Below are 23,461 nucleotides of genomic sequence, written 5' to 3'. Positions count from 1 at the left end.
GCATTTTGGGACCAATCAGTTAACAAGATGGCCACCAGGCAGCTAGCTTGGATTTTGATAGTTGAAGTTTGTAATTGCTATTTCTCAGAAAGTACCGAAGGAAAATGTCTAAAATTTCATATGTAGGTTCCCCTTGGGCCCATGTTGTACATGTGTATATTGCATTTTGGGACCAATTGATCATCAAGATGGTCAACAGGCCACCGTTTTGGTAGTTACAGTTTAAAAAGCAGAGGAAAGATCCCTCTTTTCATTGTCTGACATAGGTTATTCTTTGGTGGGGCCAAGATCCCTCTGGGATCTCTGGTAAATCTACTAAGGGGAAAAGAATAGCAGGAGCTGTTCAACTTTATAACAAAATCACATGTCTTCTTGCTCAGGTCTTGTTAATTCTCATAAGAACAAAGATAAATTTCATTTTCAGTCCAAAAATAAGCTGTTAACAACTTAAATCACAACAGATCCATAACTGTAAATAGTAAAGTATGCTATGGTAATTGATTTTTTTTAATTGTCAAAGCTGTACTAGTTAACATGTATATATATATATAGTTTTAGTGTACTTAAAATTATAATGTAAGACATTTAAAACCTTTAAAACAAATATAATTATGAGGTATCGTATTACCTAAGTTAAAACACCAGAAGGTACAGATATACAACTGGTATAATTACAGACAGAGTAGTGAACCAATAACACATATCAACACCTTTTTAACTAGAAATCTTAAGTGCTCTTATCTCTACCGAAAAAAATATGTACAAGTTACAGTCCACTTCAAAGAGTTTCTGTGAGCCAGATTATTGATACAGTATAAATCGGTGTGCTAGACGTATACAAATATCACACAATAGACATTTAAACCTGAGTTAGCCGCTTTACTTACTATTAAGGGTTCACATATACCTGTATTCTTGTACAAGCTTCAGTGTGACTCTGTTAAAGAATATACAATTGTACCAGTATGCTACATGTATATAGATGACATCCTATGTATTTATGATCAGTGTCTTAGCTGGTCATATAAGGATATTATAAACAGACAGATATTGGATACATGTACTATATAGTTAATGACCATGGTCACCATTTAATAGACTTCCTGTCTGATTCAAACTTCTGTATTTGGTCTTTGCATATTACAGAGTTATTTCCCTTGTGGCGTCATTATTTTGTGGGTGCAATTCACGTCGTTTTCTCGTATGAAAATACCTTTGAAAACACATGACATCACAATCAATACCATATACCCACAAGGGTGGATAACTCCGTATTATGCATAGACAGAATATTGTCGAAGGCAGGGTCTGATCAAAATTTTACCTACAGAAAATTATATCAATGCATAGTACATACATTCACTTTATATCGTGTAACTTTTAACACCAAAAATATCCCTAAATATGATAAAAAAATCTTATGCTTGTTTGTAAGAGAACAATACATAAAATGTTGATGTTTCATATCATAACGGTATATCGTAATTAACGTGTGCTTATCTTGATTTAACTAAGATTATTTCTGATGTGGATATGATCTATGTGGTTCATGATTAAACATACCAGGTATTAGCTTTGATTTTTACCAGAAGTAAAACCTTTTAAGTGCAAACATATATATATGCACTTTTTAATCTAAAATATTTCACCTGTTCAAAAACAAAATATATGACTTTGTGGCCTTCAGCAATTTTGTCTTAATTTGTTTTATTACTTTTGCAATTTCTTGTATATGTTACAAATGTATGTCCCTGTCGAGTACTGGTACATGTTCTTTTTGTATCCGCCAGCAGATAGATAAGAGAAATATGTACTAGTCTGTTGATATGCTGATAGAGATAGGTGTAATTACTCCTAGGTATGACCATTTAAAACACATTAGATTTAAATGTACCCAATACATTTAATTATCACTAACGATAATAAGATGATTAATATATATATATACAATAAAATATGTACTCAGTTCTCCCAATACATACCTGAGATAATAACTGTTACATTTTATACATGGCACATTTATGTATCCAAAAAACTACCTTATTCTCTATATTTAATCCTCTTTGGAAGAAAATCAGCTTGACCTGCAGGCTCGTTAGAGCCCAAGTACAGTATTTATGCCCTGTCCATATATCCACAGCCCTTTTCCCTTTTAGAGGTCTGAAATTCACCTAACTTGACTTAAACGCAGACCAAAAATATGAGCACTGTATTATGATTATGCACAGCCTGAATTCACATTTTGGGTATAAAGGTAATGATTTCAAACCTTGGTGTGAAAATTGTTTGATTAAAAAAATAAAGAATGTGAAAACTATAAAAGAGTTTTAGGCGGTAAGCACTAAAGGTTCCTTGATAGGTATGATGTGTGTCATTTGGGAGTGAATGGTGTACATTGGATTGGGTCTACAGGAGAAATTCTGATTTTGTGGTTGTTATCAGATAAAGTGTCACTGTTACATCATACAGTTATGATGGGACAAAGTTCGTCCTTATCTGAAAAATGGTATCAGGGTCGATAGGGCATTTTCAGACCAGTAAATCAGATTTATAAATGGTCATGTGAAAATATTTGTTAAAACCCCCAGGGACACCACGGTAGATTTTGTCGATAAAAGAACATGGTGACATTGCTATGAAGTTTCTTATGCATACAGTCTCACACTCAGTTGATCTCTTTAGACTGAGTACTTAAAATACTCTGCTGTTTTAGAAAATATAAAATAAATTGCATACCATGTGATAAAATTACTGTACATGTGCTGGTATTAAAGAGAAAAAAACTAAACACCCTGCATTTAATTATGGCCCTGCCATCGCATATCAAAACATGGTGGAACGGGGACAAGGATAGACATCATTACACTTCATGGAGAAGGAGAAGGGCGTTTACAACAGCACATGAATGAGGGGAGGAATACTCAGATATGCTGTATTTGCATAATACAGAGTTAGTCCCCTTGCAGATAGGTATCAATTGTTACGTCATTATTTTGTGAGCGCAATTCACGTCGTTTTTGCCAAAAAGTATGACGTTACGCTCGCAAACACATGAAGTCACAGTCAATACCTAACCGCAAGGGCAAGTAACTCTGTAATATGCAAATACAGAATACTCATATATTCTGTATTTGCATAATATATATTACAGAGTTAGTCGTGTGTTTAGAGTGTAACGTCATGCTTGAAAACAATGTGAATTGTGCTCACAAAATAACGACTTCACAATGGATACCTACCTGCAAGGGAGCTTACTCAGTAATATACAAAGACAGAATATACTCATTATATTGACTGTGCTCATTGTTCTTATGTTTAGGGTTCTTGTTTTTCTCACTTTTTAAGAGAATGGGTCTTATGGAATCACTCTGGCATCTGTATCAGCTAAGGTTCAATGCTGTTATCATTAAAAACAAACATTGTTTTTTACATTAATATCAAATTTCAGTTGTTGTTATTTTAATCATCTTATGGTAAAATTTATGCTAATTTTCCAAATTGTACTAAGGATTTTCTTTGCAATATTGATTAATGCACTGATAAATATAGGATTGCAATTTTAAGGGAAGAACACAGAGATTTAAGAATTTCAAGAGAATTTTGAGATAGTTTTAGGGAAACATGTATTCACATAGTCAATGTTATGAAAAGTTGCCAGAGGCAAGCTTTGTTGTTTTCCTGAACTGCTCTTTCTACAGTAAACTAAGATAAGTTTACAAAATTGGAATGTTATACTTTTATCACCATGCAGCTGCTAAATTCAGAGCTAAATAATATATGTTTCAAACATAATTCAAAGGTTGTTTCAGGTAATGAATGTCAAAAGTCCCTTACTGAAACTTTTGAGGGCTGGAGACATGTTTTTTCTGATTTTTTTTTTAAGCTCTCTTTGTCTACCCTGTCCTGTTCTATCCTGTCCTGTTCCATCTCGTACTGTCCTAGTTAGCTGTCCCATTCTGAATTTATGGTTTCATATGTAGGTGGAGATGTTTTAGTTTTACAGATATTTCTAGTTCAAGTAGCAGATTTATATTTAAAATCAATTCTTGTTGTCTAGATTTAAATCCTGCCTACAGCCTACCACTATCAGGTAAGGGCTGGTAAGTATTGGCTTCCGACTTAGCCCTAAAACAGACAAAATCCTCTCTGGAATGTCTCTTTAGGTTGTTGAGATAGAACAGATGTATGGCAAACGTTTTAAAGTTTTTTAAATCCTACAATAATCTATTGACTGTATTGAGTGTGTGTGACAAAGTCTATTGGATGGCATTTAGCTCTCTCTTAGGAATGAGGCCATATCATATCGATAAAATAAATGATACATCACAGTTCTGATTTTAAGACACATTAAGGAATAATTAGAATATATTTGTTTAAGGACCCTTGTATGTGCAATGTAAACATATAGATAATCTTATGCTGCTATGGTTGAAGTATGACGAATGCTAGATCCTTCGAAAGCTTATTGATATTGGCTACATTATATTATGAATTTATGTATGTGTAGCAGAATTTGATTGGGTTGAGCATTGGTGACCATGGCCAGGTATACTATTACCGCGACGTCATGATACTGTTGTCATGACGTTATACCATTGTTTGGTACGTGGGTAGATCTCGTGTAGCTTGTCTTTACCCTAAGGTGCGATAGAAAAATCTCACACTGGTAAAACTGTGGATATCCCTCTCTTAATACAAGTCGAAATTGAGTGCTATGACTTGAAAAATTATGTACAGATATACATTATAAAGCTTCAAATTATGTACAGATATATATTATAAAGCTTCAAATTATGTACAGATATATATTATAAAGCTTCAAATTATGTACAGATATATATTATGAAGCTTGAAAAATTATGTACAGATATACATTATAAAGCTTCAAATTATGTACAGATATATATTATAAAGCTTCAAATTATGTACAGATATATATTATAAAGCTTCAAATTATGTACAGATATATATCATAAAGCTTCAAATTATGTACAGATATATATTATAAAGCTTCAAATTATGTACAGATATATATTATAAAGCTTCAAATTATGTACAGATATATATCATAAAGCTTCAAATTATGTACAGATATATATTATAAAGCTTCAAATTATGTACAGATATATATCATAAACAAGTTTGATTGGACGCTGATCATATATGGTCAAACTTGTCTATTCAGACCTTTTAAGGAACAAAGAAATAATGATCTCAATAGCCAACTGGTCTTTACACAAAGGTCAAATTGTATTGAAACTTTGGGACCCAAAGAAAATGGTACTATATTAACAGGTGGTCATTATAAGAGGTGGTGACTAATATAAGCCAGGTTTAAAATGAAGGATACCAAGTTTGAAGTGTCCTGTGTGAATCCCATCCTATACTGAGTAGACTACTCCAGTGTGAACTCAGTGGTATAGGGCTGAGTAATCAATATGCTCATTTCAGGATGATACTAATGGCTTGAGTTTGTTTGTAAACATGTTAACGTATCTGTGAATTGTTGATCAATTTTCTGATTGTGAAATCCATATCAAAGTATTGTTACCAAACAAAGCTCTACAGTACAATACATGGAAATGGATCTATATATATATGAACACATTGACTTTGAAAGTCCAGCAAATAGTGATAACTGACCTTGAATTTTAAATATCAGGTACATTGTACTAAAATTGATGGAGGTGTACCATTAAATATCGGGTACATTGTACTAAAATTGATGGAGGTGTACCATTAAATATCGGGTACATTGTACTAAAATTGATGGAGGTGTACCATTAAATATCGGGTACATTGTACTAAAATTGATGGAGGTGTACCATTAAATATCGGGTACATTGTACTAAAATTGATGGAGGTGTACCATTAAATATCGGGTACTATTGTACTAAAATTGATGTAGGTGTACCATTAAAATATCGGGTACATTGTTGTACTAAAATTGATGGAGGTGTACCATTAAATATCGGGTACATTGTACTAAAATTGATGGAGGTGTACCATTAAATATCGGGTACATTGTACTAAAATTGATGGAGGTGTACCATTTAATATCGGGTACATTGTACTAAAATTGATGGAGGTGTACCATTTAATATCGGGTACATTGTACTAAAATTGATGGAGGTGTACCATTAAATATCGGGTACATTGTACTAAAATTGATGGAGGTGTACCATTAAATATCGGTACTGTACTAAAATTGATGGAGGTACCATTAATATCGGTACATTGTACTAAAATTGATGGAGGTGTACCATTAAATATCGGGTACATTGTACTAAAATTGATGGAGGTGTTCCATTAAATATCGGGTACATTGTACTAAAATTGATGGAGGTGTTCCATTAAATGCTAAGTACTTAGAGGTTATTATATATATATAGTCAATAAAGCTGGATCACACTGGGGGAGTGGTGAAGGTTTTCTGTCATATTAATTTAGCCCTCCGATTTTGAGTTTTGCCAAGTACTTTGGCTTCCCTCCACCTTCTAAACTTGGCATGTACTCCTTAAATGACCCTGGCTGTAGGATGTATAAGCACAAAAAAAACCAACAAAAAACAAACAAAGTGTCTCTGTATTGTGTATATATATTCAGGGATGGGTTCAATTACATAGCAATGTAATTAATTAAATTACACATTACATTTTAAAATGGCATTACCATTACCATTACCATTACATGTATTTTGCAATATAATTAATTAAATTACCATTACTTTACCAATGTAATTAATTAAATTACACATTACTTTCAGTTTTTACTAAAAGAAAAAGACTTGGCACTATTGTAAAAATAGCTATCTTTATACAATACATATCCATGTACATTTGTATACTAATTTAAGATATGCATTCATTAATAATGTACTTTAAATATCCAAATATTACATTTAAAAGAACAGTCCATTGTCGGTCAATACAATCATATCAAAGTACATTTAATTTTTTACGTTACATTGATAATAATCAGACTTTCAAAATTGGTGTGATCAGAAATATTACATAGTATGGATACTAGACAGACTACATTGGTAGAAGTAACAGAAATATAAAAAAAAGTATTAGGTAATAATTGTGTTTACATGATATATTGTAACTTTGCCACTTTTGAAATTCTATAAATGTGACGGTCAATGTAATGTATTTTACCCCATATTTTTGTCTATATATATATAAATGTATATTAATTTTCTTAAACTAATTTGTGCTGGAAACTAAATCTTTTATTAAGCCATATACCTATAGTATCACTTTGAATTTCACATTAGGTGTGATTCTAACATTATACCTTGCTCTGCAATAGTGAAGGTAACGACCAATTGTTCATACTTCAGCTGTTTGCCCCAAGGTATGATTATCTATAATTACCAGGTAGCTTGTCTAGACCCCATGTTCTTCAAACCAAACTTTATTTTGAACCTGATTTAATACAATTAAGGGCATATGTGGGAAAGACATTGTTCTAAAGAACTTTTATCAAACTATATTGTAGACATGCATGTTAACTAATCATAAGAATACTAAAGCTAAAATGAAGACAAAAACATTAGGAAGAACAGAAATATGGAAAATGTAATATGACAAATCTATCTATATTCATATCCTTAAAAAAAATCACATGTAATTGAAATGTAATTGAAAAGTAATTGAGCATTACATGCATTTTTGTAATGTAATTAATTAAACTACCATTACATGTAATTGAAATTTGCTTCAATTACACATTACATTCAATTACTTGAAAAATTGTAATGCATTACAATTAATTACCATTACATTTTTAATTACCCCATGCCGACAGAGCATAAATGATATTCATTATTTGAACAATAATTGGTGTTTAATCGTGTATATATATGCCTAATTAACACAAAAAATAACATAAAATAATTTATTTTGCCTTTGGTGCATGCGCAATCATTACTTCATTCCATATAAGATATAGTGCCACGGAATTTTTTCGGGATGCAATTAATTATTTTTCGTATATTTAACTTTAAGTAAAATTAGAAGCTCAAAATTTTCAATGGTGGTAATAGTGTAAAGTAAGTAACTTTTGTAACTGAAGAAAAATACTAAATCGTCTGCTCCTGTTTTTGATGGTGAAAAAATACCATTTGTCGGCGGTGGAGCATCTTTAATGACCTTGACTTCAAGGTCACAAAAATACAATCATGTGCAAAATCACACAAACAGCATTTTATGTAGAATTTTTTAAGGTGAGTCCAGAACACTAATTTTCAAATTTTAATGAGTCCAAGTACAAAGAAATATAGAGGATTCCCAAAATTTTGTTGAGTCCCACAGAAAATTCATGAGTCCAGGACTTGTCTAGGCGAGTCCCGTAAATCACTGACAAATTCGACTCATAAAATTGGAGACAAATGATTTGTTCATGTGTGCAAATTGATAAATTATCAATAAATAAACTAAAAACTTATTTAATTGTGTTAACTGGTATAAACTAATTTGATTGTGATAACTTGTATCAAATAATTTAATTTTGTTAACTGGTATGAACTAATGTAAGTGTGTTAACTAGTGTAAACTAATTTGATTGTGATAAGTTTTATAAACTAATATAATTGTGCTAACTGGTATAAACTAATTTATTTGTGCTAACTAGTGTAAACTAATTTGATTGTGTTAACTGGTATAAACTAGCTAATTTAATCGTTCTAACTGATATAACTTATATAAGTGTGCTATTAACTGGTATAAACTAATTTGATTGTGTTAACTGGTATAAACTAATTTGATTGTGCTAACTATTGCAAACTAATATAATTATGCTTTTAACTGGTCATCCTTGATGCTCCAAGGGTTTCAATCACTTACGATCTCTACACCCCTGGACTATCTCATAGTAAAATTGAAGGCAGCTCAGTGGGAAACATTTGACCAATCACAGGCCAGCAAATATTTCGTTTAAAGACTACAGAGAGAGTAACGCCTAACATCACAGCCAGACAGTGTACCGTTATACGGCTCCTTTGATGGACTTCAAAGGACTCAATTACCTGTTCTGTTGCCTCCAGTTTTACTATGAGATAGTCCAGGGGTGTAGAGATCGTAAGTGATAGGAACCCCTGTAGCATCGAGGATGTTAACTGGTAAAAACTAATTTAATTGTGCTATTAACTGATATAAACTAATTCAATTGTGCTATTAACTGGTATTCTATTTGCTGTTTCAGGAGATTCTAAGAGTGCTTCCCCTGTTACAAAGGCTTCCAATGTCCAGGAGAGTGGAGAGAGTGTGCACGATGAAGGAAGCCTGCGAGGCGATGGAGAGGATTTATCCCGGGATGATATCAGTGAGGTTACTGATGGTGCTAACACATTACCTCAGATTGTGAAATCTCCCCAACCTTCTCCTTCTCCCAGTGATCCTACAAATACTCCACAAAAATCTGCCAAGCTGCAGAAGACTTCAGCCAAAGTGGCCAACCGTGTACCTCAAAACGGAACCAAAGGACAACGATCTAATAACAAACCTGCCCTGAAAAGTGCGAGTAGTGCGACGGTCAGTAAACACACCACAGAGAGTTTACGATGGGACAAAGTTTTAGACGATGAGGAGGAGGAGGAAGAGAGAATAAGAATCTACAAAATGAATCGTCGTAAACGTTATCTGGCCGCAGCTCAAGCTAAAGGTCTTGGCTGGGCAGCTAATTATAGAAACAATGGTTCTCCAATGTCTGAAGACTCTGGGATTGATACCAAAGATCGCGAATGGAATAATAGTTCATCAACATCTGATACTCATTCAGCTAAATCAAATCGTTCTGCACGGTCGAACAAGTCACGAGGAAGTTCCTCTGATAATCGAAATCATGCGATGACAGACTTTGGAACGATGAAGGGACTTGGTCCTAATCACTATGGCGCAATGTCTAATTCCACGCTAGTTGATTGCTAACCCAGGGTGATATAGAACAAATTAAATTTCAACAGCTTCATGAGACATTCCAAATGAGAAATGCATTTACAATGAAAACCCAGGTACCTTCAGATTAAAATGAACTTTCATAGTCTACTGTAACTGAGGTAAAAAAATTCTTCTGAAATAATTTGGTAATATTTAGATATATGGTATTTAGGTTTAATTTAACTCATGAATATATACATATATATAATTCCATAGCTAGGTAGCTTTATATAATACATAATATATATATATTCTTACTTAAATAGGTAAATCTATAATATAGTGGAACTTGGTTGATACGAACTTGGATAATTCGACAACCCGGCTAAATACGAATTACTTTGCCGGTCCCGGCGGAATTCTCTCTTTACCTTTGTTTAAAGAACTCGGATAATTCAAATTCGGAAAACTTGAAGAACTCAGATAATACAAAGTAAATTTTGCGTTAGAATGACAAAAATTATACATAAAATATTCTTATAACTCGAAATCAGATATTTTGGGCAACAAGTTCGCCGAAAATGCTGATTTTCTTTTTCATAAATCTGCTGTAGAACAGCATTTCAAAATATATATCTCGGTTTTATTGTTATAATTTTGCTACTATCATCGGCGATTTTGACATCTCTTGTTCACATCATTTTACGACATGGAACTAGTCTATACAATTTGTATATACCAAGTAAAGAGATCGTCAGTAGACATGAGAACTCGCTTAATTTGAACACTTGGATAACTCGAAGTTTTATCTCGGTCCCTTCGAGTTTATATTAACCGAGTTCCACTGTATATAAAGCTAAATTACATTAAGATTTTATTTCTAGAAGAATGTTTGAGAGACATGTGTAGACTTGTGTATGGATTTTAGTGTGTTACGCCATGTTGGTTCAATTGTCTGCTGTAAATATTGACAATTGTATTTATAATTTATAAATAACATCAAAGGATTTTTTTATTTATGATAATCAATTGGATACTTTTGTTGCTGTGTGTTATCAGAATGCACCACATTTGTGCAGAAAGAGGCTCTGATGAATGTGTCAGTGTATAAATCTATCGTATTCGACCCAATAAGCGCCCAGCGCACTTAAAAAATTGAAGCAAATAATGGGGTGCTTAATAGAAACAAATTTGGACTAGCCTTTCATAAAATTATTTTACAACATAAGTAATAAATTAATTTGCAAAAGAAATCACTAAGAAAAAAAATACAGTTTTCATATTTTCAGTCTGCATTTAATTCGAAGTAAGTGAAATTGAAGTCTAATAAAGGGGAGGGGAGCTTATAGGAATGAGCCCCTTATTGGGTCGAATATGATATATGGAATATTTGGGTTTTTTTAATTGGTCATTATCTGTGTATGATTAAGAAATTCCTCTAATGATTGCTTAAATACAGTGTTAAGTGTTAATGTCAAATATTTTGTGGAAGTCAACATTTGTGTGTATTAATTTTCATCATCCATGCATGTTAATTGAGATTTCAGATCTTTAAATAATATTAGTATAGTTTTAATTCCATTGTACAATACATATATGAATGTAGATTAGATTTTTATAGCCCAACATGTCTATTATTCTCATATAAATCTACATTCTTTTCAAGATCTGAAATTTTTATAACTGGTTATCATCTGATATAGAATACACAATTTTGGTTAATATAATGTGAATCATTGTAATGGGTTACTGCATGTCTTGCTTAAATAATTTAGTTTTAATAACTATTGAAATACCATCGAATGTTTTATAACATTTTTTTTATTAAAAAAGATACTGGTAAACTAAATCACGAATGTATTTGATTGACTGCTGCTTATGGAAAAACCAGTCAAACAAAAAATATACATAACAATATTCGTTTTTTTTAATTGTTGAATATATATTTTCCAATATTATTTCAAACACAGGATTTTAAATGGTAACTACAATTAGCTTTAAATTGTGATATAAATGGTCAAATAATTCTGGTATGGTTATAAAGATAAATTTTGGATAAACTCGTACTGCACAATCTAAATAATAGCTTGCTTCTTATCTAAGATTTTTCTGTTGATAATTAAAATCTAAGATATTGTTTTGATATTAATTTAAAACAAAAGAGGCAACATAATCAATATGTATTTGTTATGCCAAAAGTGTTGATAAACTGTACACAAAAAGATAGGAGGAAAAGATCCACCATGTCACCCTAAACATATGTTGTACAAATGTATTTGTCATCATTAAGGTCTTGTGGGCATTGTAAAGTACAGTATTTGATTTTTTTTATGAATAATATTGATAAATTATGTCCTAATTATGTAAATATGAGAAATTGTTAGTATCACACACTGATGTAATTATTGTATACAGTGTATCTCCATTTTATATCAACAATAGTTGATCATGTTTTGGGTATAGTTTGTGAGTGTTTATTTTTCATATTTCAAAATAAATATGAAAATATACAGGAAATATGTATTTCTTGTATTATGTTTGAACGAATGTAAGATAACATATTTTTCAATATCAATGATATTATCAAATGTAATGTTTAAACTTTCTGTTTAAAAATATGTCATGTTTTTTATTGTGAAAGGGGAGATAATCTGTCATGATCACTTTTCCTGATCAGGGGAGATAATCGAGGCTATATTATTACGCAAAAAAATTTGTGGTGTACACACTGGTTTGGTTTTGCTGTTGTAAAGGAGATCACATGTGCCAGAACCACTAGTCATTCTCTCCATTGTAAATACTTATCACAACATCTATGCAGTTGTTGATTATTTAATTCTATCTAGATATTAGGTGATTTATTTATTAAATATCTTCCAGTACTGGCAATCCTGTTTTGTTTGTTTTATGTACGAGAAAAGCACGATAGATACATTTGTCTAACAGATATTACTGGACACAACATTTAACATTTTATGACTTTATGCCCCATTTTTCATGTTGAAATAACATAATGGAGTTTGTTACTGGTGTACATTTGTATTTACACTGGTAATTTCATCCAAAAATTGAAAAAAAATCTGCTGCATTCAATTTTAATAAAAATTGTGTGTGTTTATTAAGTAGTGACTGGACAAAAATAATAACGAAGCAAGCAATTTGAACCATTATTTTGTCTGGCATATCATATACAATGTACGTTGTATGAAGGGGCGTAACTCCTACGCTTTTCTTATATGCAGGTATATTTGATTAAATTTTGAATACGTTGCACGTTTTAACAAAAAGATTAAAATTAAAAAATACACACAATGACATAGAAATAAGAACACCTTAAAAATTAGAAAATAAATAGATAAATTTACATAAATTACAGATCAGCAGTAACAGATGAACAGTACATAGAGTTATACACAGCTGATTATGACTACATTGTATATTAAGTTAACATAGATACTTTGGTGTTGAAACACTAAGACCTCTTTGAATTTGTTCACATTTCCTCTGACTGATTTAGAACCTTATAATGAACCACATAAACGTGATATATTTTATCATTTCCATGACATAACCGATGACCTTGAAGACCATGATGTATATTTATAATATCAATCGGGTCTAGGACGCATATCTGCGTTTTTCATTCGCCCATGTCTTCTCCATAGCCAACGTATATCCGATGGTTTGTAATGGTGTGCGGTAGCGAGGAACTCGAAATTCAGCCTATCCCATGGCATCACGTTTCTACTGAACACACGCTTTGACCCAACAGCAGACACCTCCAGTTTTTTGGCCACTATAGATAGGAATATATCATCTAGCCGAAACACCTTGGTGTATCTCATGGCGATTTGGGCATCAATGACGAAGTCCATGGACATAATTATCGTTCCTGCATTGATGAAATCCGGATATAAATCAAACGGATATTCTGAATAAGAAACGTACCACTTACTCCAACGTTCTCTTCTCGGTTTGCTTTTAGAGATTTTATTCCCCATGTAAAGTAGTTTTGTTTTTCTCACGTCCCGCGAATATTCCAGCATGCCAATTAGGGATTCAGGTGATACAAAGTAATCATCGTCTATCAAAACCACAAATTTAGCATTTTGACAAAATTCCACAACCCATTTGAACTCTGCCATCATTTTTAGTGTATTGTTGAAGTAGGTATCAATGTGGTCTACTTGGACTATGTCTTTCGTTAGATCACTTTCGCTTTTGATCTTGGCAATCATCCTTCTATCTTTGGGGACTCCGACAGTGAAGACAGTTTTAATATTAAAATGCATGAGATATCCTTCACGGCCCCATGTTCGGCGAATGGCGTCCCGGTACCGCCTGTTATCGAAAGCAGATTTCACCATGAATAGGACGTGGACATGCTTCTGAATTTGAAGCTCTGGCTCAGTCAGTTTGCATTTGTGCGAAGGGTTCCTGATGAATCCGTAAGGGAACGGATTAATAACTTCCTCTCTAATGATATAACCCTTTTTATAATCAGAGACCAACTTGACCATGTCGACCTCCAAAGGGTATGAGAAGTTGGTAGCAAAGTCAATATAAATGGGGTCCGATGGCTGTTCTCCAAGGCTAAATAGCCCCAAAACGTAAAACAAGGATACTATTGACGTCAGTGATACGACAATGGTTTTACGGCTAACATTTCTAAATGCCATTCTTTAGCGACCTGTTGACGTCAGTACTACCGTTCTAGTTGAACCCAACCGTGCATCCTCAATAGGCTTCATCAGATTCTGTCAGCTTACCCATCGCTCCAGTTTTAAACAAACGTAAATTTTAGATCGTTAAGATATTTTTTTAACATCGACACAAAGAAAACATTAATTATGACGTTTTTTTTCCACCAATAAGAAAAACGATTGTGTTTGAACGGTCCATTCTGTAAACTAAAAGTTAATTTCCGGGCGGAATACTGTGTAGGATTTTATCCAATGCTGTGATATAACGCATGGCACGCACAAAATGTCGATCGATTCGCATGACTGGTGAAAGAGATGGAAGCGGTTACCATGACTCCTGACGATGACACTATTCCTGTTGTTTTGAAAGTGCACCAGGACGGAATTAATTACTACTACAATACTAGTGCATCGCATCCTTCGCACCCACCTGCTCAAACTCACGAGTCTGTCAACCGAATATCTAGTCATGCATGATAACACAAAGCTTCCCACTTTCAATTAGTATTTTTTAATTAATGTATCCATCCATAGTTCCTTTCGTCAAACATGTTTAAATATGTATACTGCTGGTATGTACTGAAATAACTAATTACACGTAACTGTAAGATTGATCAGTGAAATATCCAGAGTCTGACAGTCTCTTAAAGAGCAATACTCTCAGGAGTTTGTTATATGCAAACCATAACAGTTTGTTATATGCAAACCATAACAACTTCTCTCTCTCCAATATCATCATTTTGTAAATTAGAAAGACATGTATTCATCCACGCACCTTGATGATAATTTATAACCAATCGGACTCACTAAATAACACAATCTAATAAAAAAAAAATTCATGTTCATTTCACATTGTATACAACTCATTGTGATGTCATACTATTATAGCGATATCATTGATTAGGTGGTTCTGACAGTTATATTGCCGTGTGCATATGTAACATGCATGGTATATAAAGTAAAGCATGATATAAAAAATTAAATCGAACAGACAGATAATTTTTTTTTAAAACATGATTAATTGTTAATATGCTTTTATCGTAGCAAGCGAGTGACACAAAGCAGTCAGCTATGTGTAATTTAATGTTGGTTGGTATCGCTACATTTGAGATACCATACAAAACGTTGTGATTCAATATTTCGTTAATTGATGCCTTATTGCTTTACTTGTTTTTAAATACTGAATACCTTGTATATCGCATGTCTTTGTCTGAGTGTTTGTAATATTTCGATATTTTTGGTTTAGATAACTATCTCCATGCATGCATTGTGGTACTACCTTAATACTAATGGAATGTGAACAGTTTATTTAGTGTGCTTCAGTATTAAAACGCAAAAACATGGATGACTTGTATAATGATTTTTGGCCGTGCTGCCATAATCATAAATTTATCCTGCAACTGCCCCACATACTGACAGATAACTACTGCCGGATATACTTATGCTTTATCCGTCAATACGAAATGCTTTATCCGTCAATACGATCTCGTGAATATGTTCCACATCTGAATGAACTTTTTCTAACATGACCCACAACTTGAACCTTCCGGTGAATGAAAACGTCATTAAGTTCCGCTAAATAGTGACGTCACATTCACCGGAATGACGTCATTTTTACGATATCGAAAATCTCGCTTGGCGGTGTCGTCTTTTTCTTGGCTCATGGCAAAGGTATATACTGTAAAGTAATTCTTTGATTGGTAATTATTGTCTTTGAATATTTTCATATTGTTTCAGTGATACTAGACACTGAATAGAATTTCTGGTACTGTTTGCGAATTCGCTCATATATTTCCCACGAAAGTAAAAAGGAGTACACACTCATTCACTTAAGTGAATGTATCTTTTCCTCCGCATCAAAGAAGCGTCTCGCTTCGAGCGAAACCAGTTAAATAATTGGCAATTTGCTTAGTTTTGAATACATACAATAGCAGCTTTAATGATTGTATATCAAATCATATGTAAAAGAAAGAAAGAAATAAGAAACAAACAAACATTAACAATTATTGATAGTCACATTTGATTTGTTTAGCCATACCAGCACCCACGTTTTATAGCTACATGTAAAATTGTTTCAACGTTTGACATTCATGACGTGACTAATTCCACACACTTGATCATAAATTTTGTAAACAATCTAAAATGATATATAAATGATTTTATAATAAATATCTTACAAATACATTTTGGCATTAATGTTCTTGTAGAAAACATATCATGAAACAAGTTTTGACTTTGAAATGTCAGCAATTATCATTTAGCAATCAGTGAATGTTGTTAGATCAAACAAAGCGATTAGCACTTCTTATATACAATGTATTCTTGAATTCTATTGCAGCATTATAGTGACCGCAGAATCAAACAAGAATAGATTTATGGAAATTCCCTTTGGAAGAATTCATAAATAGATGAATGTTGCAGAGCTTTCTGTTTCAGAGTGCACCAGTTTCAAATGTTTAATATGTGGTTAGGACAACATGTGAAGATGTAAAATGTTTAAAAATTTTGAAAGTTGTGAAATCTGTTTCTGACAAAGAAGATAATTACGATTCCAATTTTGCGATTCTTAGTGAAGAATTCAAAACCATATGGGACCCCTGCCTAAAAGTTTAACAAGATGACATTCCTTAAACTGTTAAAATTTTTATTCGCATTTGTGTGAGATTACATTTTTTAAAATTAAAATAAGTGATGAATGATCGAGCTTGGAAACTTCATATTACCTGGACAGTGGAAAACGTTAACATTGACGTCTATGTGAAATAAATTGGTTCCGCGATCTCTATAGTAATTTGTAATTTATTTGATCATGTTTAACAGAAGTTGTTCCACGTCATCCTCGACATTCGAGGGACGAAATTGTTAGTAACTCTAGAATATCGAGGATGGTTCCACGTATAGGAACCTTTAAAGTTATATGTACCGTGGGCGAAAATTTGGACATGTTATTTTTTCACCAGTAATCTATTGAAAACCATCAGGTTTGATTAATTAAGCTGTGAAAATTAGTGAAATGGACAACCTAACACGTGTAATGCCTTATAAACATTAGTTAATACATAGAATTTATGCACTGTAAAATTTCTGCTTTTTGCGCCTAATGTTTGTTTGGAATCAAACATACCTGCAGAAATGTACGACGACCGATATACGCCTTGTCAATATACACTAAAGCCACATAGTTTTGACAGTAGTTTCACACAAAAACGTTGTCAGCAACCACAAAAGCAGTCGTTTTTTGTCAAATTTTGCTTTGCTTTTAGATTATTTTGTCAACGCTGTTTTGACCAAAAAAGACTGCTTTTGTGATTGCTGGCAACGTTTTTGTGTGAAACTACTGTCAAAACTATGTTTCTTAAGTATATATTGACATGGCGTATATGGGTCGTCGTAGAAATCACATTAAAATTACCAATAACACTGTTAACATGTGACATGAAATTGTATACCAAAAATTGGCTTCGTGATTTGTCGGTTTGTACTCATTTCACTTCACTGTAGTAGTAAATATAATGATTTTTAGCCGTTCTGTCAAAATTCCTTTTCAGCCCTTATTTGTTCTTGCAAAATTACAACCAATGCATTGTAAGCATTGGAAATATCAAAATATTGGTAACCTTTGGTGGTAAATAACATAGTTAAAAGCTCTCCATGATTCGTGAGTATGAAAATTACAACACATATAAATCTAACGTTTTCAAACTGCTTCAGAAAAACAAAGTTATCGCTTCTCCGATGCATGTAATATGATCATAGAGTTATCTTTCTTTTGATATACCCAAGTTTCAGTTTTATAAACGTCAACATACTTTGCATTCATGAGATCAAGTTTGTGTATATTCATTCAAACATGGAACATTTCGTAATGCGGCTACATGAAGATGGAGTAACATTGATGTCGAGTATGATGTCAAGAAGTTTGAAGAATAAGGTTTTCATTTAATGACTCTAAAAGGTGAAATATTGATCCTTCCATTGTGTGTAACTTACGATTCAAAAGATAATTTGCTTTAGATTTTACACAAATAGTTTGAAATGTCGACTTTAAAAGTAAATACTATTGCAAACGTATTCAATCAATTTTGCTTATCACTCTGTAATCATGTTACAGTTCTGTGTAATTAAAAGAAGGAAATAAAGTGATAAAATTGGAAATTAAGTTAAGATAGTTAGTACCGCAGTTAGACAATTGAAATGTACACATAATATATCCATTTTAATGATATAATAATAATGTATTTAGTATAGAGGGTTATAAACTGTTTTTTTAACAATACAGTTTCTTTTCGTAGAAGGGCGCTCATACCAATTTCCATACTTAGTTATCGCAATTTTACACACTAATTACATCACTGTTTCTTTATTACATATTTATTTAGCATATTAGTATATCGCGTGAAAGAATACTGGAATCTGATTGGCTACACACAAGCTACTATTTGCAATAGTGCCCGGGCAAGCGGGCACTATTGAAGTGGCGCGAAATTGAACGTGAATATATTCCGTCTTTGCATATTGCAGAGTGAGATCCCTTACGGGTAGGTATCGATTGGGTATCGATTGTTACGTCTTTATTTTATGAGCGCAATTCACGTCGTTTTTACCGAAACGTATGACGTTACGCTCGCAAACACATGACGTCACAATCAATACATACTCGCAAGTGCAGATAACTCTGTAATATGCAAATTGGGAATTGTGACTCCACCATTACATGACGTCATTATATCGGCGGACAGGCTGTTGTGTGCGGGGATGGAAGCAAATGTTGCTTTTCTGCAAAAGACAGTTAGTTCACTGTATGATCCACTTTTCAATTTTCGTGAAGCAATGTAACAACGTGGTGTGGAAATGAAAATGGCGTTGCGAGGTGTCGCTTGACGTGCTTCTGTTACTATGACATGAAAATGGGTCTCATTTCATGTGATGTGAGGGTGATGTACTAAATCCATTATGGCCTGGTTGAGAGGGCACTGTGGTCTTATAGTGTTGTCGAGGGATGGCATAGTACCCGAGCCTGAGGCGAGGATACTATACCATCACAAGACAACACTATTAGACCATAGTGCCCTAAAAAGAAGGCAGTAATGTTTTAAGTACATAACGAATTGAAAAAAAAAAGACGGGACAAAAAATTATGTACGATCACCAATAACAAACGTGCAGCCACGTCTAACGTTTAGAAATGTCATGATCGGAGGCGTCTAAATACATTTTCTAGGCAGAAATCTTTGAAAATACTCACTGCATATTTCGTTGCCTGCTCAGTTCAGTTTGCTATTCTGTTCTTATGTAAATTTGTCAGCATTCAAGTTTCCAAACCGTGACATTTATGTTTTGCAAAACGTCGTCCGCACACAGTTTGTTTGCCAGCGCAAATAGCGACAATGACGTCATTTTCGTCAATATGACGTTCGTAACAAAAAGCGCGCCAAGCCATAGTTCCGCGGGAAACCATAGCCAATGAAAACGCGAGAAAAAGTCACGCTATGTACTAATAGATAAATATAACCTATACAATGTATTATCGGCAGATATGGAGACTATTACCTTGTATAAAGGCGCGGTAAATTAGAATTATTTCTTTGTTTTAGTTCTGCGGTCCATCGACAGCTCAATGTGTGACGTCATTTCTGACTGATGAAATATTATATATGTAGTTGAGCTACCCGCGATATTAAAAGAGAATAATTTATACATACTGATCTGGTGATGGTGTCGATACAGCAGGTTACCATCTACGGTCTGTTACACCAGAACAATGATCTGTTTCAGTGAATCCATATCGTAAAATGTTCACAATCTGAAATATTGATAACCTGAGCAGTTTTACATATCGTCACCAGTGATTATGTCGATATAAGACTGGCGTCCCTCATTCTGTCGGGTATGTTGATGACGTTCGAAAACCGATCTGGTGTGGTGCCCATTTATGGTATTAAATATTAATGTGTGTGACGTTACGCATTAAGGGTAATTTATATCTCATATAAAACAGTATAACGTGTCTATTATAAATATTTAACTAGGATTTTCTGTCGCGTCTGTTCAAGTGGAAGTTATTGTCTTATCGCTAATATTCAAGTCACGGTTTTGTATCGATAGCAGCCGCTGGTTTTGTTATCACTACTTGTAACTCTATCCACACCTAATAAACGTATAATTATGGTACACTTATGTCCTAATTAATTTTCATCACACAAATCTTCTTCTTCTTCTTTCTCCGTATTCCTTTTTAACTTCTCCTTTTTTCCCTTTCTCTGTCTTGCGTTGTCATTCTCGTCTTCTCCTTTTCATGTATTTCCTGCATACTCATCATACTTCGTCGGTCGTCATTCGACTTGCACTATTCGTAAACTTTTGATTCAAACGACTTATGAATGTTCAATAATCGCAAGGCCCATGGTTCATAAATTGGGCCTGTATCATGAAGGGCTACCAAGTCTGTTCAAAGAAATGATCTTGACCTTTCTTCAAGGTCACGGAGGTAAAAAAGTCTTTAATTGTTTAATGACTTCTTGTCAATAACGTTTTTATTCCTTTTAGTGCCCTTCTCTGTTTCAGCTTCTCCATTAACTTTTCCCATTTTCTGTTTCTTTCTCTTTTTATCCCGTTTCATTTCTTTCTTTTCCATTTTTTTCTGATCCTTTCCTCTTTTTCTCCTTTGCTTCTTTCCTTACATATTTGTCAGTACAAAGGAGATCAAAAAGGCTAAAATAGGCTCTGCTTGATGCGAAATTCATTTGCTTTTTGAATAAATGTGTTGAAATTTAAGTAAACCAAAGCCAGTTAAATCGAGAAACTCTGAACTGATTTAGTCTAAACTACCCAAATCACCCGAAGACATAACAATCAATATTGCAGTCTCTTGGTGAAAAACAAAAGTAAATGTAGTCTCGTTGTAAAAACAAAAAAAATGTTGGTCCCATTGTAAAAGTCTCATCGTAAACAAACGAAAATTATTGTTGTAATAGAAAATAAATGCAACATTTGTATTGTAGTTTTAGCGTAAAACAAAAGTTACTGTAGTCTCATCGTAAAAACAAAGTGTAGTCTCATCGTAAAAACAAGTTAGTCTCATCGTAAAAAAGTTAGTTAGTCTCATCGTAAAAACAAGTTAGTTAGTAAAAAAAGTTAGTGTAGTCTCATCGTAAAAACAAGTTAGTGTAGTCTCATCGTAAAAACAAGTTAGTGTAGTCTCAAAAAAAACCAAAAAACTATTGAAGTCTCATCGTAAGAAAATGATAGTTATTGTAATCTCATCGTGAAAAACAAAAGCTATTGTAGTCTTATCGTAAAACAAAAACTAGTTGCCTATTAAAGTCCCATAGTAAAAAGCAAAAGTTAATGTAGTTTTATTGTAAAAAGCAAAAGTTAATGTAGTCTCATTGTAAAAAATAAAAATTATTGTAGTCTCATTGTAAAAAATGAAAGTTATTGTAGTCTCACGGCAAAAGAAATAGTTATTGTAGTCTCATGGAAAAAACAAATGTTATTGTAGTCTCATGGCAAAACATAAAAGTTATTGTAGCTTCATGGTAAAAAAAACAAAAGTTATTTTAGTCTCATGGTAAAAAAAGTTATTGTAGTCTCATGGTAAAAAACAAAAGTCACTGTAGTTTCACGGTGAAAAACAAAAGTTATTGTAGTCTCATTGTAAAAAAACAAAAGTTGTTGTAGTCTCACGGTAAACAAACAAAAGTTATTGTAGTCTCACGGTAGTCTAAACAAAAAAACAAAAGTAGTCTCATTGTAAAAAAACCCAAAGTTGTTGTAGTCTCACGGTAAACAAACAAAAGTTGTTGTAGTCTCACGGTAAACAAACAAAAGTTATTGTAGTCTCACGGTAAAAACAAAAGTTATTGTAGTCTTACGGTAAAAACAAAAGTAATTGTAGTCTCATGGTAAAAAACAAAAGTTATTTTAGTTTCACGGTGAATAACAAAAGTTATTGTAGTCTCATGGTAAAAAGAACAAAAGTTATTATGTTAAAAAAACAAGTTATTGTAGTCTTATAGTAAACAAACAAAAGTTATTGTAGTCTCATGGCAAAAAATAAAAGTTATTGTAGCTTCACGGTAAAAAAAAACCCAAAAGTTATTTTAGTCTCATGGTAAAAAAAAGTTATTGTAGTCTCATGGTAAAAAACAAAAGTCACTGTAGTTTCACGGTGAAAAACAAAAGTTATTGTAGTCTCATTGTAAAAAAAACAAAAGTTGTTGTAGTCTCACGGTAAACAAACAAAAGTTATTGTAGTCTCACTGTAAAAACAAAAGTTATTGTAGTCTCACGGTAAAATCAAAAGTTATTGTAGTCTCATTGTAAAAAAACAAAAGTTGTTGTAGTCTCATGGTAAAAGACAAAAGTCATTTTAGTTTCATGGTGAATAACAAAAGTTATTGTAGTCTCATTGAAAAAAAACAAAACTTGTTGTAGTCTCATTGTAAACAAACAAAAGTTGTTGTAGTCTCACGGTAAACAAACAAAAGTTATTGTAGTTTCACGGTAAAAACAAAAGTTATTGTAGTCTCACGGTAAAAACAAAAGACATTGTAGTCTTACGGTAAAAACAAAAGTAATTGTAGTCTCATGGTAAAAAAAAAAAGAAGCTGTTTTAGTCTCACGGTAAAATCAAAAGTTATTGTAGTCTCATTGTAAAAAAACAAAAGTCATTTTAGTTTCAAAAATAACAAAAGTTATTGTAGTCTCATTGAAAAATAAACCAAAGTTGTTGTAGTCTCACGGTAAACAAACAAAAGTTGTTGTAGTTCACACGGTAAAAACAAAAGTTATTGTAGTCTCACGGTAAAAACAAAAGACATTGTAGTCTTACGGTAAAAACAAAAGTAATTGTAGTCTCATGGTAAAAAACAAAAG

The 23,461-nt window shown here is 32.8% G+C and overlaps 2 protein-coding genes across 2 annotated transcripts in view; one reads left to right on the top strand and one right to left on the bottom strand.

Annotated features, from left to right (window-relative positions):
* LOC138332325 (uncharacterized) overlaps positions 1-12,770 on the top strand; it is a 30,335-nt gene extending 17,565 nt beyond the window's left edge. The window contains exon 2 of the mRNA XM_069280377.1: positions 9,208-12,770. Within this exon, the coding sequence (XP_069136478.1) occupies positions 9,208-9,932 (725 nt within the window). The 3' untranslated portion in view covers positions 9,933-12,770. The remainder of the gene's footprint in view (positions 1-9,207) is intronic.
* Positions 12,771-13,036: 266 nt separating this feature from the next.
* LOC138332324 (beta-1,3-galactosyltransferase brn-like) lies at positions 13,037-15,265 on the bottom strand. Its single transcript, XM_069280376.1, has one exon. The coding sequence runs from the start codon at positions 14,558-14,560 to the stop codon at positions 13,490-13,492; it is 1,071 nt and encodes a 356-aa protein (XP_069136477.1). The 5' UTR covers positions 14,561-15,265; the 3' UTR covers positions 13,037-13,489.
* Between the last annotated feature and the right edge of the window lie 8,196 nt (positions 15,266-23,461).

This window comes from Argopecten irradians, chromosome 9 (genome assembly GCF_041381155.1).
Source record: "Argopecten irradians isolate NY chromosome 9, Ai_NY, whole genome shotgun sequence".
In the NCBI taxonomy this organism is placed as follows: domain Eukaryota; kingdom Metazoa; phylum Mollusca; class Bivalvia; order Pectinida; family Pectinidae; genus Argopecten; species Argopecten irradians.
The sequence above is the reverse complement of the archived record's forward strand: the minus strand, read 5'-3'. Positions and strand labels throughout refer to the sequence as shown.